This window comes from Mytilus californianus, unplaced genomic scaffold, assembly GCF_021869535.1.
Source record: "Mytilus californianus isolate M0D057914Y unplaced genomic scaffold, xbMytCali1.0.p SCAF_2, whole genome shotgun sequence".
In the NCBI taxonomy this organism is placed as follows: domain Eukaryota; kingdom Metazoa; phylum Mollusca; class Bivalvia; order Mytilida; family Mytilidae; genus Mytilus; species Mytilus californianus.
In genome coordinates, this window is record NW_026262668.1 from 33,986,993 (window position 1) to 34,003,878 (window position 16,886).

A 16,886-nucleotide genomic window follows, 5' to 3' on the forward strand; every position below is an offset into this window, starting at 1 on the left:
AAAAAATAAAAAGCAAGAATTTATAGATCAATTGTGTTTAGCCAATCAAAGCGAGGAAAATTGTCTATTTCCATCCAATAGTCTTTTATTTAATACCTTGCAACTGATATCTCGATATCTATCCCTATTTTTATCTGGAAATTGGCAAGGGTCACGGCGATGCACTGCGAATTAGAATTAAGTTTAAACAGAACGCTAAGTGTATAATCGTCAATATTAGATGGCAATGATCTTAAATTCATCAAGCCATTCTCTGTAGTGAATGAAACGTCCATTCCTAGAATTAAAGAAGAAAAATTATATATTCGTTTTAATTAGTGTTTGCAATATTAAAACTTTTTGTGTCAATGTTTTTCTATTGTAGAAATGCCGGTTCTCAAAAGTGCACACGGGGAACATTTTGTATTGTTATAAAACCTTATAGTATCTTTTTCTCCTTTGATTACTGTAACACTATTTAACGATTGTATTCATTGGCTATTAATACAATTTCGGCCATTGTACATAAATGTAACGCTGACGTTGCGTTTTAACTTTAATTTAATATTGACTTTAATGATATCAATAAAATGCATCAAACACCTGATGGTATGGGCGCTTTGATTTTATTATAGATATACAATATATGAAATATATATATCAATATTTTATTCTTAAATACTATGCACCATACCAGGAGTGTCGTGTTCTGGTCAAATAACTACTAGATCTTATTATTTCTTTACTAGAATACATTCATTTCCTAATTTTGGCGTATAAATATATGCATACACCTAAGGTAATTCGGGTTTATCACATATATTTCTTTCGATTTCGTGCCTTTCTATCGTCGAGAAAAATTCAACCGACACGTATTGTTCTTATCAGTGAACCAGAGTGACCTATACGAATTAACGCAGTAAAGAACGTGAAGCTTCTACTCGATTTTCACCTGAGGATGCTGTAGCGTTGTTCACCCAGACCATAGATTTGACATTAAACAAGGAACAAAGAAGAGCTCTTGAAGGAGATAGACACAACTATTGGAGCTAAAGAAGCTGAATTTTTTCCTTCAATAAAACATATTCCGCATCTCAGGTACGACGCAAACAAAAGACAATTTTAATTTTAAGGGGGGAACGTATCTTTGAGCTATAAAAGAGCATAAAACTAATTGAAAAAGGCTCTCCAGCAATGGCCATTCAGTATTTAGTACAATCTAAAAAGCTCCGAAATAGAGAAACAATATACTTCGAATAGCAGTTAAATACTGAAGGAATGTAGTCGATCAAGATATAGATGATCCAATGACAGACATGACCGACGACGGAATCAAGTTACGAACAGCTAGATACAGGGCTAAAACCCATTCTGCTACTTAAATTCAAGATCTAGAAAGAATTCCGTCAGTGACTCAAGATGAGTCTTTTTGTAAAACTGGCACATCATTCTTCAAGAGAAGCATCTAGAACCACAAATATCCTTCTGCACACGACCAACAAGCCCTCAAAGGACCATCTCGCACTAGTATCTACCACCATAACGACCATTGCACCAGTTCTAAGTCCACAGATAGGTGTAATTTCTGCAACGTCGAGAGTCATCGTATCTATCACTCCCCAAAGAGACGTAAATTTCAACCCGTCGATAACAGCAGTTCCACAGGACCAAAGTGATGAAACAGGTAAGTACAATGTATCTCCTTTTATTAGTCATGAACCAGATTTCGAATATGAGTGCTCTTTAGATTGTTCGTTTAGAGTAGATAAACTACGAAGAAATTGAGATTTTTGGAAATACACATTAGAACAAATAATTTTGTTCTAAATGTGGTTGAATTTGGGTATACAATTTCTTTTTACAAATCGCCTACTTCAGTCTTTTTAAAGAACAATAGTTCAGCTATAAAACACGCATCTTTTGTTGAGTCGTCATATATAGAACTATTGTCATCAAGTGTGATTCGTGAGGTGAACAAATACATTCCTTTTATTGTTAGTCCATTATCGGTGTTAGTTAACGACACAGGTAAAAAGAGGTTGATTTTGAACCTTATGCATGTTAGTTAGTTTAATGAAAAAGGAAATTTCAATACGAAGGCGTTACTAAGGCCTTGTAATTTTTTTCAAATCCAGGATTATATGTTTAAGTTTGATTTGAGATGTGGTTATCATTATATTGATATAACTAAAGATCACGAAGAGTTTTTAGTATTTTGTTGGGTAATCTCAAACGGCACTCGGTATTTCATTTTCAGATATTTACCGTTTAGTTTATCTACAGCTGGTAACTTTTTCTCCAAAGTTTTGTGGCCTTTAGTTAAGCAGTGGAAATCCAAAGTTTACCGTACGATCGCTTATTAAGATGGTGGCTGTGGCATTGAGTTCTCTTTTGAGGATTGTATGACGCTTTTTCATTTTGTAAAAAGTCGGCCGCTTTTTCCCCAAATTATTGAAAAAAAGTATTTAGGTCCCACAAAAGTGTTAACCATGTAAATGTGGCTTGGGTTCTGCATGCATTTAGATACCTTTAATTTGGAGATGCCTGGAGATAAGATTGAACCCTTTAAATGAGCCATAGATGATATCTTTAACAAGAATCATAAAATCACCGCTAGAAAACTAGCAAGAGTTACAAGCAAGATAATTTCATTTCTTCCAAGTTTTGGCAATATTGACATTTGCCGTTGACTTTATGACATAAATTATCATTCAGATTTATTTTCATACCAATTTAACTGAAACTTGGCTTTTAAAAACGTCTTTTTATGACAGCCACATTCTTCATATTTTATTTTTATCGGCTTTACTGACTACACCCGCTCCCTCCCCAATCAGTGTGACTGACTTTGCCAAATTTCACCTCTGCACCAATTCCCAATTACATTGTCCTGATATCTTTTACCCAAACTCATATTTCCTCCTTTCAATTTAATGTATTTATTTCTAAATTTTGCTTATATTATTTGCATACACCTTGAGTAATTTGGTTTTTCACATACAGTTCTTTCGATCTAGCGTCTTTCTTTCGTCGAGAAAAATTCACAATCGACGTATATTTTACATTTTTAATGTGTTTTTTCATAAAATTGTCTTTTTTTTATTACAGATGTTTGTATTTGTAGATTTCCTACCATTTATTCGGAGCTTAGGTGACCATGCTTTACAGATTTTGCATTAGTCATGTTATTTATTATTAAATGATCAGGGCGATTGCTCATCCCATATTGTGTTTTTTTTTATTAAGACAATTTGTATGTTCGTATAAGCATAGCGAGGTAGAACATAATGAATTAGATTTGTACGATAAGCAATAACAAGCAGTTTAATATTTTGAATAATCTATTAGGCATTATATGCTTTTGTACTTACGAAACTGCTTATGGTACTTTTCAGGATTCATTTAAGAAATACGATATCATACATACTTTGACAATCATTAGAGCCAGTGGACAACGTGAATGTATGTAATGGACAGGAAAGACACACTGTTGCACCGTAATCATGTTGATAATGCCCTAGTGGGCACGGTGAGCAGGGAACTATGCCTGTATTTGAATATGTTCCTGGTTGGCAAACATCTGAAATCAACAACATTACTAAGATAATTCGGAACAAATATCAAAATAAAATTTAAAAACTTAAACATTGTTTTCAACAGCAATGTGTAGCACATGATAACATTGATGTCATGGATAAATGTAAAATTGCTAAACAATCCTTTAGTAGATTATTAAAATTTTTAAATATTCAAATTGCAGTAGGTTTCAAAATATTTCGGTTTTTGATCTTCTGAACGAAACAAATACTGGTGAAAGTTGAAGTCCAGAAATCTGTCTCGTAGAAATCAGATCCCTTTTTAAAAATACTATCCCCCTTATTTACGCACCCAACATCATAAATGTTTTTCATACATTTTTGTAGCAAAGAATTACCTTGACAATCATTTTTTGACGTTGATCTCGTACTTTCAGTTGACTGGTTTGATGGACATTTCTCACAGTTAATTTGATATGCTTTGTCTTGATAATATCCTTTGCTGCAATCTAGACAGTCATCATTGTCCAAGTACTGTCCTGGGAAACATCCAACTAAATGAATACATATGGAAAGGTATATATATAAAAAACAATAACACAAATAATGAAATAATAAAATCTCAGCGATTTTTGACACGGCTATAATTTCTAACGATATGTAATCGAGTCAAAATTTTCTAAAACGGTAATCACTACCACAGGAGGTTGCTGATTGTGTATTCTCTTATGGTTGTGGCCTGATATCTATTTCTCGCACGAAGACATATTTTTCACATCACATTGCACGGACGATATACATTTCCTCTATGGCAACGGAGATATGTGATTTCTTTAAGAATATACAAAACACTCACACTTTTCACCTGAAAATCTTAATTTTGTCAAGTTTTATTACATTCTGAAGCATACAAAAAGTTTTAGAATGTCTGATATTTAAGTATGACGCCGGAACAGGATATAAGACGGCATACTTGTATGTGCAAAGACTAGATCAACTATTTATTTAACACAATGAGAATGTTAGCATAAGAGAAATAGGTTAAATAGCTTGTGAAAATTAGATATCGCTTGATATCAACTCTAGTTATTTAATTTAAATAGTAATAATTACATAACATGTATGTTTCACGAGAATCCGTTAGTTTGATTGGCTAACAATAATCGCGCGTCATTCAAAAACTAACATTCATATTAAAATAAAATGTTTCATTCGTGATGACACGTGCTTCCACAAAAATGTGCGCAGATAAATAAAAGAAAAACTTGATAAAACTGTTTTTTCATTAGCATAAAAATTTTAAGAAACGAATGCTTCTTTTTGTAATTTTTTTGGGATGTAAAAGTGTTGATCGTGTACACATTTTTAGAATGAAGCGCTTCCGTGCTTCATACAAAATGTGCTTCGGTCAACACTTTTACACCCCAATAAAACAACAAAAAGAAGCATTCATTTCTTAAATAATAAACTTGTCAAAGGCTCGTTTATTATCATATTGAAATTGTATGATTCGAGTTGATTTCAATCGATATCCAATTTTCCCTCGTTATGAAACCTATAATTATTCTATAGGCACGGGGGATAAGGTGCCATGAAATTGGAACCGTTATGATAATATGCGATTAATTCGTGTCGGAGACTTTCTATAATAACATTAAGAATAACATAAAAGCAGCTAAGTCCAAATGTCTTCTGTTATAGACAATAAAAAACAAAGATATTGGTAACAGATAACCAGTAACAGTCATATCAAAAGAATACAGGGAGGTCCTGAAAGCAAGCTTAAAGTTCTTTTTTCTGACGATACATATACAAATCATGCAATCATAAACCCTTATAGTTGCCGCTGTGCATCCAAGTAGATTAGATAAAGCAACGTTTCGAACAGTGCACGAACAAATAATCTTCTGCAATAACCAAAATGAATAATGTTTGGATTCCAAGAACAGAAATTCAAAAACACAAATTTTTAGTTGTGTTTCAATCTGTATATTAGCAGAGCGATATCAATCTGTAAGAATACTAAAACTGTTTTTAAACCATTGTCAAGTGTATTCAATCAAATATAAATATTTTAGCACAATTTCATACCAGTTTGCATCAAACAATAACAAAAATGTCCCTTTAATATAAAACTGAAATGTAACAATACACATGCAATTAAGCAATTCATTTCATACATGTGATGAAATTGGAAACGTTTCGACAATTCTATGATAACTGTAATCCTGTATATGGAATGTTTGTTAAAGTAAAAAACAAGATATATTCTCGATTTCAACCTGAGATGTCATTGGAAACACACACATACCGAAACAGTTAAGTAATGAAAAATCCCAGTTGTTATCCTCGAAACAAGGAAGTTAATAACTTGAAAGAAGACATCTTACGTTCATTAAACATCTGACTCCGTTAAACTAATGATCCTTGTAAGTAAACATTATATTATTCAAGTTATTGTGCACTTAACATAAGCTGCAGTCAAATATACATTTAAAATTGTATGTGTCTCCCAAGAATTTAGAAACGAGAGATTAAGCAATAACTTGGAAATTAATTATTTTGTTCTGACACGCACATCATTCTGTACGGAAGCCCGTTTAGGACCTCCAAAAAATATGATTTATAAATCGTGATCAAGTATTCAAACATTCGTGATAACGGATTAAAATCGTTATCATAAATATAAAAATTGATTTATTCGCACTATTTGATCTTCACAAACTTTCTATTTTTTAACACAATTAACAAGAGAATTCATCACGATTGTTGATTTGAAAGTTTCCTGTAAAAAGAAACAGAATGGAAGGCTCCTTTTCAGAAAAAAAAGTTTTGATATATAGTTTCATCTTTCCAATGATTTGCACATGTAAGAGCAAATCAGTTTGCAATAACTGTAAAGAGACAATATGTATGAATTTGGTATAAATACCTGCCTAGAGTTGTACTTTGTGTTTGCAGTATGAGACGACATGCATGTATCTAGATGGTTACATAAACATCACTTTTTAAAATAGTTTGCTTTCGACTAACCATAAAGTTTTTTTCAACGCACTACGTTGTTTTGTTTCCTCGTATGATACTTACCACACGTTCCATCGTCATTGTAAGTTGGTACTTGTCCCAATGGACAATTGTACTCAAGCCATCCAAACTTCATGGAACCTGTTGTTACATTAGGAAAGTCAAACTCTTTCATTCTATTGCTCATAAAACCTGACAATTTTGTATAAATCTCGTTATTTCCCCATAGGCCCTTGTCTGACTGCCACGGGAAAGTTAATTTAAAATTTAACGTTATCTTCACAGGCTCGGTAGATCGCTTGAACATTTTGTGAAATGCATCTGATTCAGTTGATCGTTTCCGTCGTTTTCCATTTTGGGCTCCACAATCCACAATAACATCCTCTATTGTACAGTTACCTGAACAGAGGTTGCTCCATCCTTCTGTTCTCTCTTCCCTTCTTACTGTTTCAATAAAATGTTTTTCTATTGTCTTAATCGTAGTTTGATCGGAGCAATCACCTTCATAATATAAGAAAAACTCCCCTTCTCCAATTGCATTCCTAGGATGCACCTTGTCTATAACAGAATATTGAAAAGCGTTAGCACACTGGTACAAAATTAAACACGTGATTAAACGAAAATAAAGTATATGCGTCTGTATGATACAACTGACCCCGCTTGTAGGCACACTCATGGGAATTCATATACAAGCATGTTTTTTGTAGATTTTAGGAAAGCATTTGATTTTGCATAAAGCCTTGTTGTTAAAACATTGGATAGGGGTTTTTTATTATAGTATTATTAAGAACGTGTATGATAATAATTTTTTTCCCAGTTTGATTAAGTGAAAAATTTACAGATAAATTCAAAGCTAATATTAGAATTAGACAAGGGGAAAATCTAAGTCCCAATCCTTTTGAGCTCATTGAACATTAAATTTTGCCGCTTACTTGGATGAAGTTCAAGAATATTTATTTAATTGACGAAATCTGTTGTTGAAATAAGGTTACTTTTCAACGTCCATTGACCAATATTTCAGAGATACTAAGGGCGATGTCACATAGTAAACTTATTCTTTGTCTATATATATATATATATATATATATATTCATTTTGTTACATCTGGTGATCCGTTTATTTGGCAATCGCCATGGCAGTCAGCAGGATTCAAGAACATTCGTTGTTCGACCTGCTAGTCAAATGCGTTTTGTTAAAATATACTTTTTCACTTTTTTGGTCTTTTGGAAAATGTTGTTCGTGCTGTATTTAGACCCCTCTACCAAGAAATTTGTTATGCATGCACACGTATAAAAATTACGGTTTTTATCCAACGCAATCATAGGTTTGAACGATATTTTCAATTTAGACTTGTATATATATACATTTCTGTTCGGAAACGGGCCCTTTAATTGGATTCAATACAGTATTCGTATTCGTAAACAAGGTGATTTGTACCAGGAACATACACATACAGCACTCTGCCCATGGCCCTGAGTTTATGGTGTGACTAATAAAAGAATTAAACAATCTATAAATTTCGTACGTCCGAAGCGCTTTTTTAGATTAATCCTCATCAGGAACGCTCAAACCTAAATATTTGAAAGCCAGGTATGCGTTAATACGCGCACCGTTAGGAGCTATATGATAAAAAAGGACCTAAATGGAATACCTGAAATTATCTTAGGTCAACATTGCCTGATGGAGTAGGAACCTCAGTTATCTAATAATTTCTTAATTTATAAACGGGAAATTCAAAATAAGTACATTTATATATCCCAACTCGTTCGCTATTCCCGTGTCTGTAGTGACGTTTTGGATTTCAATGATCGTAATCTATGTATGACTAGTAAATTATTAAGTCAGGGATTTCGTTACCACAAATTACTTATAACCTTTACTAAATTCTTCCATAGATACAAAGATTTGCTTTTTAAGTTTGGCTGAACCTGTAGAAAACTTATTTCAAACGGACTAGCACATCCTGAATTTTACGGTGATGTTGTTAACCGAGCCAGGAAATTTCGATACGATCCCGGTAAACTTCATTTGAACTTATCAATACTTTAAATAAACTTATTCCAAAAGGTTACATTTTGTACCCATTCAACACTGTAATTAAATCTTTGAATATTGTTTTTATTGGTATGAATATTTATTTTATTATCAGTAAATTAAAAAGTTAAATCACAAAAATACTGAACTCCGAGGAAAATTCAAAACGGAAAGTCACTAATCAAATGGCAAAATCAAAAGCACAAACAGATCAAACGAATGGACAACAACTGTCATATTCCTGACTTGGTACAGGCATTTTCTTAAACCATACTAAATATTATTGTTATTCACACATGTACATTAACGGTACTCCAATCTGTCGATACCTATATTTTGGCATTGCACAAGGTCATGTTTTTCTCTGACTGTTAATGACGCCTTTACACTAAATCTATCGGATGTTGGATGTGTACTGATTGATATTTTAGTCTTAGCTACATGATTTTTTTATCAGTTGTTATTGGCTTTGAACTAGCTGTCAGTAGCTGCGAGTTCTCTCAAATCTGTACTTAGTGTCTTTTTTGTTGTTACGGATGAGGGTTGGATAAATAACCTCCCACGTCCGGTCTGTGTATTTGTTTGATGTATTTCTGCTTTGTATCGATCTGATGAGTTCAGTCTTTTTCACTTTATTTTTATAGTTTGTTCTGTTTGTGCTGTTACACCACTGTCCCAGGTTTAGGGGAGGGTTGAGCGCTCACAAACATATTAAACCCCACCACATTCTTTAAGTGCCTGTTCCAAGTCTTGCGCCTGTAGTTCAGTGGTTGTCGTTTGTTTGTGTCTGTCATATTTATTTTTCGTAAATAGTTTTGTTATCAATTAGGTTGTTTATTTTCTCAATTGAATTGTTTCATGTTTTTTATGTCGGGGGCTTTTAAAGCCGACTATACGGTATGGGGTTTTCTCATTGATGAAGGCCGTACAGTTGCTTTTAATTGCTTATATCCACTTCATTTGAACTTTGGTGGATAGTTGTCTCATTGGCAATCATACCACATCTCCTTATTTTTATATAAAATTCAAACATGACTTCCTCAAGCTAACAACCGGAACGAAACGCAAACTTTAGGTCATCATGATACGCTAATTTATCAAAAATAGAGTTCAGATATGCAAGCTTTCCAAAAAAAGTCCAATTTTATGAAATTTTTGAAGTCCAAGGAGCATTATTCCACCAAAAGTTGATAAACTGGAAGAAAACGCAAATTCGATCTGTAAGTCATCATTATACTGTGAAAAAAATATCTGTAGGCATAACACATAAAGTCCGGACATTTGTTTGATTTTAGAATGACGAAATGACATATGGTTAGCACTATATGCCCCTAAATTCTAACATTAAATTGTATCTAAATATAAGCAATATTGTCTTATTATTTAGCGATATTAACGGATTGAACTTTGGTCCGTTTGCCTAAATATTTTCGTCACGATATAGTCGTTTTGCGGCGACACGACACTAAGCAATAATCAATCAACAAATTTTGATAACCAATAGAAAAGAAGGGATATGGGTTACACATCTATGAGTCATTGAAGACCTGACTGATTTCAAATCTTCAAGTGCTTCACTAGTCGGGTAGTCATTTTTTCTGGATTTGCATGATTTTATGTCGACATTGATACCTCCAGTTGAAATTTTTTCAGTTGAATAAAACAAAGTAAAATTTGTCAGATTAAATGTCAAGGGACTTCCGTTTTGAATTTTCCTTGGAGTTCGGTATTTTTGTTATTTTACCTTTTTTATGCTATCGGTGCACAAGTGTTTCTAAGCTAATTTTCGTGGTTGTAAGTGTTATTTGGGTTTAATACTCTTCAACGTCTGACATTTTTTTGAATTTCAAGTATAAAAATAAATTCTCAAAATACACACCACCGTTCGTAAAATTAAAATACGTTTTTTGTTATGTTGTTTTGTACCAAGTCATGATTTTATTTTGATATATAAAGGCCTCAGAAATTGTAAATATATCAAAATATTTTTGTTGATTTTTTACTTCAAACGTCTAGTCTAGAGCAGATTACCGGTATATAAACACATGTTAATGTATTTAAAAATTCAGCCGAGTGAAAATGTTTGAATTCTACTTTCGAAAATCTCTTTTCCCTTTGGTATACCTTCTTTGTCGAGTCTGTCGTTGATTAACATAGTAACATCTTTATTACATACGAATTGCAACTAGTGGTTTGTACAAGCTTTTGAATCTGGAAAGTTTAAGTTTGTATCTGTAAATAATCAGTTTTGATGAAAAATATTGACTGTGAATCAATTATCAGAATACCAGAATTGGTATGTAATTTACAGACGAATTTTCAGTTCATAAAGTTAGTCTCTAACCTGTACAATTTGGAGGTATTCCTTGTATCCAAATTTGTTCATCACTGCATATATACGTAATCGGTGTTCCTTTTGCAACTTGATATTTATTTGAACAAGACATGGTACATACTTCACTACCGCTGGCTGTACTACAAGCCAATGCTCCACCTTCAGGAACAGGTAGCTTTGGGCATGCTGTAACCAAAAACCTGTACTGTTCAAAAACACCTTTTATACATGAGTATTTTATACTTTTTTATTGTAAACTCCTGCTTTCAGGAAGATATATAAAAATGATGAATTTACGAAATTTTACCTTTACCTTTCAGTCTGTGTCAACTCAACAAAAACGGAAATCACGTGGTTTCAAGATAATTCATTGTGGAAAATAAATTATGTAAGGGATTTTGGATACCAAAAATAAAAGATACGCATTGTAATCTGTGTCAAAGAAATTCCATTACGGCTTAATATTCAAAGAAATGACTTCCATTTGTCCATTAAGACCTCTAGTAGTATATACAATCTAAGTCCAGTCCTCGTGCATTACCATAACAAATCTTACTTCTCTACCTTTACACACGAGTATTCCTCATTCTTAACTGAAATAATTAGTCCACCTTTGTTTCATAAAAGAAAGGCCAACGAAGATGCAAATATCTTGTTTTAAGAAAGGACAAATCATACTTTAGTATCAAAAGAATTTGATTCAATCGAAATATTCCCGATAAATGACATCATGACGATCCTTTATTTCTTAATTGACAATAACATTTGTTACGTTTGGTAGACTTTTATTCAACATACAGTTGACATTCCTATAAGACCTAACTGACGTCCTCTCTTGTCAACTTGTTCCTTTATTCATATGACGCAGACGCAATACAGGGGCTATTAAAAAAAAAAATAAAAGAAGGTTACATTATCATTTAAATTCACGTTCCTGTATAAAGATGATGTTCATTCACTGATAATTCAAAATTTGGTGATTGTTTTAATTGCCTTTACTATATCGAACTTAAAATAAAGTAAAAGAATTGATACAGTAAAGTCCGTATCATATCTCGACTTGCATCTAGAAATTGACAATATGGTCAAAAATAAACGATAACGACAAAAGGTGCAATTCTGATATTGAGGACTTTCCATTTCTGCGTAGCAACATTCACAGCGCATTCGTATATCAAGTATTAATTTCAAAATTGATACGATATTCCAGGTTTAAGGGTTAGAAACTTTACATCTATAGCTGGTGTATGAATTTCGTGACGTCTTGGAGTAAGCTAAAAGACATCAACCTTATATTATTAGATGTTTGTTATTGCCAGACACTGAATATTTTTCATCAATACGACGGGTGTTACTAGTGGAACCGGATACGCTAACCATTCTGTAGCACTTACATTCATCGCGTGTTTGTGTACGGCTCGTGTTGCTGTTTTCTGTGTAGGAAGACACCAATCTTTATCTACTAACTTGCTGCTGTATTTTTACATACAAATTGAAGTTTATAATGATCAAACACTGATTCATCATTGTCCTTAGTTTCTTATAAAGTGTTATGCAGACTGCTGTTTGTCCTTTCTTCTTTTTTCGACTTTTAGTTGGATTCTCACTTTGGCATTTGACTGCGCACTATTGAAAATTAACACAGAAAGATCTGTAAAAGTGATTGTTCTTGTATAGCCGATACATAATGAGTATACTTACAATTTTACTTAACTTACATAGTTTTTGACAGAATGCCTGAGTTTCATTGTTCCAGTTCCAAAATGATTTATCTTCTGCAGATTTATTTCTCTCACATGTAACATTAACATCACCCACTAGCTTGTAACTCATAAAACAGGCAAGGGAACACGTTGACCCGTAGGTGTAACCGTTTGGACATGTAACCAATACAAATTCATCGTCCATTACAAGAGGGTCACATGATAATTCTTTCAACAGATTGATTTGAAAATATAATATATACATTGTATTTGATCAGATCAATTGTTCTTAAAATACAACATCTTGATAGAATTTTGTTAACTGTATTGTTTGATTTTTTATTGATGAAGTACGTAAATTACTGTAATTGTATTACTATTTTGTACACATACATACGAAATTTGTGAACCCTATCTTTAATTGTTTTATTTTTATTGCACTTTTCGTGTATACTTGTTTAAAAATGCATATACTTAGTTGACGGGTGTCATATGTGAGCAGGATCTGCCTTACCTTCCGATGTTTTGGTGGGGTTTATTTTGCATAGTCTTTAGGTTTCTATGTTGTTTTTTTGTATACTGTTTTTTGTCTTTTGGTCGTTTTTCGTTTATCACCAGGGAGTTGTCAGTTTGTTTTTGATTTTAAAATATGTTTGAAAGTCCCTTTGGTATCTTTCGGCTTTCTTATTGGCTATTACTTATTAATTCAGTGTTATATCTTTATTTATACTCTGACATATTTACCTTCAATGATCACGACAAAAGTACATTGGGCTATGTTACTTGAACTATCTGTAGCATTGTACAAAATGTGATGATATCCAACTTCAAAAGATGATCCTGATGGTAATCCTTGTATTTGCTGAATCTCAACTGATGATCCAAAACCACACGATTCTTCATTCTTGGAATTGTCAGACACAATGGGTGTCGACCACTTAACGATAGTCTCTCCATTTGGTCGATCGGCAATTTTACGGATTGTGGTAGGGCAAAAGGTAAATTTCGGTTCTTCGGAATCTTTTATATAGAATCAAAAATATAATTTGTTGATATCATAAAATCTAAAGATTCTACCTAGATACCATATATTAATATAGTCAAAAACGTCAGCTGTAAATTTAACCGCTTAAATCAAAGACCCAAATTTTGAATCAAGTGTTTTTTAAAGACATCTATTAAAAGATGTAAAAATAGTGTAAGAAAAACATTGCGTGCTCATTGCAAAACACCCGTCCAACAATAACACAGAAAGAAAGAAAAACGGAAAAAAATAATAAAAATGAAAACAAAAAAACTTTAAAAATGTTATTGTGTTGATTCGAGCACCACTGATAAGTTTGATATAGACGCAACACACGTCTGACCTTCAAAACTATAGGCCTGTTTTTGATGAATTATTACTCTCAACGTTAACTGAACAAATCGTCTGAGTTTCATGGATAACAACCTACAGCATACGAACGTGGTTTTTACATATACAAAGTTGCAAACCCTATGTGTCCATTGTTCTAGTGTGTATCATTTTTCAATTAATTTTTTTTTAACAAAATGTTGTTCGACGAGATAATATAGAACTCAACTTAATTTTATGTTAGAAATATATACCACTATTTTCTTTCATATAAACATGAAATATTAAAATGCATAAAAAATGGTTAAATTCTAACCAACTGACTTTACAGTATTTCAGTGACTAGTTTTGTGAAGCGTTTTAGAAGAAGAAACTACGGTTGATAAATAACTTTACGTCACAGCAAAGGGTAAAATGTGTAATCATGATTTTGTGGCTTTATCATCTAACAAATTAATGTGTTTTAATACCTAAACAAGGATCTATGACACCTGTCCACTGATCACCATTACAAACTATGCTTTTAGTGGAATCTGTAGAATACCCGTCATTACAAACTGGATAACAAATTGTGCCGTGCTCATAGTTGTCAGAGGAACAAGTTAATCGCGATCGTCCATTGCAAGGATGATGAGGTGAGTGGCATACCTTTTCTACAGTTAAATAGAGACACGTTTTAAAGCCTGTTCAACTCGATTAGATTGTAGAAAAGACACAAAATATTAAGACATATCTTAAGACAACAATTGGCAATATTTGTGATTTTGGACATGCAAATGAACATGTTGTAGCATTATATTTTCTATTGTTTACCTCCAGTAATCTTGAGTTAACAAAAGAGAGTAAATGATAGAACTTACCACTAGTGCTTTCATTTTAATGTTAAACGACCATTTTAATGTTAAACATGATCTTAATAGTCTGCACCTGAAAACACCGAGTCTAGTCAAGGGTTTAAGTTAATTTTCAGATAGTATCTTGTTGTAAATTTAATGCAGTTCATACATTTTGCATGAAGCCAATCAAGTACTACTCAAATCGATATCAATATGTTGCCGGCTTTTTGTCTGTCGTGAACAAGACAGCAGGTGCTCCAATACAGTGATGGAGGGACTGCTCACTCATTTTTCCAGAGCACCCATTTCGTATTGATGAATTTCAAATTTTCTGTGTTCTATGGTGTTTTGTGATTTGATTGGCTTTTAGTATTTTTTTTTAGTATCTAATTTTTATACAAATACACACACTTACTATTACATGTAACATGAGATGAAGGTGCCCAGGTTCCTTCGGAATTTGAAATGTCACATGCAACTGTAGAACTGTTGTCAGATGATAGTTGGTAACCATTGTTACAAGAAAACATGCATGATGTTCCGAATATACGGCTTGATGTATCACAATCAATCTTCCCATTTTCAAGGTACAAACTTTTCAAGCAGTAGATTACTGAAATCGTAAAAAGATATTGATTTTGTTTTAACTTAAAACAGCTACATATGCACCGATTTCAGACTCGACTATTGGAAATCTAAATATTACAAATGTTAATAGATATAAGAAGATGTGATATGAGTGCCAATGAGACAACTCTCCATCCAAGTCAAAATTTATAAAAGTAAACCAATATAGGTCAAAGTACGGTCTTCAACACGGAGCCTTGGCTCACACAGAACAGCAAGCTATAAAGGGCCCCATAAATTACTAGTGTAAAACCATTCAAACGGGAAAACCAACGGGCTAATCTATATAAAAAACGAGAAACGAGAAACACTTATGAACCACATCAACAAACGACAACTACTGAAAATCAGATTCCTGACTTAGGACAGGTGCAAACAATTTCAGCGGGTTTAGACGTTTTAATGGTATACAAAATAAATAAACTAAGGGAAGAATAATTAAAGTAACATGTTATACCGCTGTGAAATGTTAAACAATTTAAGAAAAACAATATGCTTGAACAAAAATATCAGCCATTTGCAATTACTTTAAACACAGGTAAATGAAAATAATTTTGTTGTTAGGTATACGTGTACAGTTCCAATGGAGAAAGAAAATATTTTTACAAATAATTTTGATGTTCATAGTACGAAGAAGTGAACATTTATAGTAATACCAAATACTTATCAAAGCTGGTATATAGAACAGATATAACCCTGAATAAGTAAACATTAAGTTACAAAAAAGCATTACAATTGATATCAACAGGTCAAATAAACAAGAAAGTACGATTTGAGAGTACTCGCAGTTCCTGACAGCTAGTTAAAAGCCAAAAACAATTAATTATAAAAAATCATGCATCAGAGACTAAAATCAACTAAAACACATCCCAGGGATTTAGTATTTTAACGTCATGGACAGCCAAAGAAGACATGACTTGTGCAATGCCAAAAATAAATGTATCGACAGGCAGTAGGATAGTTAGTAGTTAACCTCTTTAATAGTTTATTTCTACGATTACCATTTGATGGAATAAAGAACTGTATGAAAGTGGAAGAATGTTAAAAATTAAAACAACAATTTTTGTGGCGTTGGTAGAATTATAAGCTTGTTCGGAAATATATGTGACAGAATAAAGAAATTTTGTATTTGTGTTTTGTATATAAAGCTGTTGTTGTTTAGCGCATTTGATATCCATAAAATGGGAAATCATATTTATCCAATCAAGAAAAGTGTATGTTTTGCCAAACGTTGTCAATATTTGAACATAACATGGTCATTTAAAGCGGAGAACTTTGTCATCTAGCTTGCCTCTTGGGATTTCTTGAAAGGTTATAATAATTCCAACGGTCAACTGTATTTTTTCAAGAATCAAGACGAAATATCAACAGATTTTTAATTACACTATGTGTTATAAGCGACAACAATGTTCCTAATACGAAGTGAATAAAAAAAATTCAATTATTTCAAACCTGTCT

General features: G+C 32.6%; 1 protein-coding gene across 1 annotated transcript in view; it reads right to left on the bottom strand.

Moving 5' to 3' along the window:
* Window positions 1-16,886, bottom strand: part of LOC127728948 (sushi, von Willebrand factor type A, EGF and pentraxin domain-containing protein 1-like) — a 57,426-nt gene that overhangs the window by 3,407 nt on the left and 37,133 nt on the right. The window contains exons 7-15 of the mRNA XM_052236527.1: window positions 15,217-15,414; window positions 14,436-14,618; window positions 13,356-13,631; window positions 12,627-12,839; window positions 10,918-11,094; window positions 6,603-7,097; window positions 3,914-4,069; window positions 3,407-3,559; window positions 97-277 (exon numbers count right to left, since the gene is read on the bottom strand). Of these exons, the coding sequence (XP_052092487.1) occupies window positions 97-277; window positions 3,407-3,559; window positions 3,914-4,069; window positions 6,603-7,097; window positions 10,918-11,094; window positions 12,627-12,839; window positions 13,356-13,631; window positions 14,436-14,618; window positions 15,217-15,414 (2,032 nt within the window). The remainder of the gene's footprint in view (window positions 1-96; window positions 278-3,406; window positions 3,560-3,913; window positions 4,070-6,602; window positions 7,098-10,917; window positions 11,095-12,626; window positions 12,840-13,355; window positions 13,632-14,435; window positions 14,619-15,216; window positions 15,415-16,886) is intronic.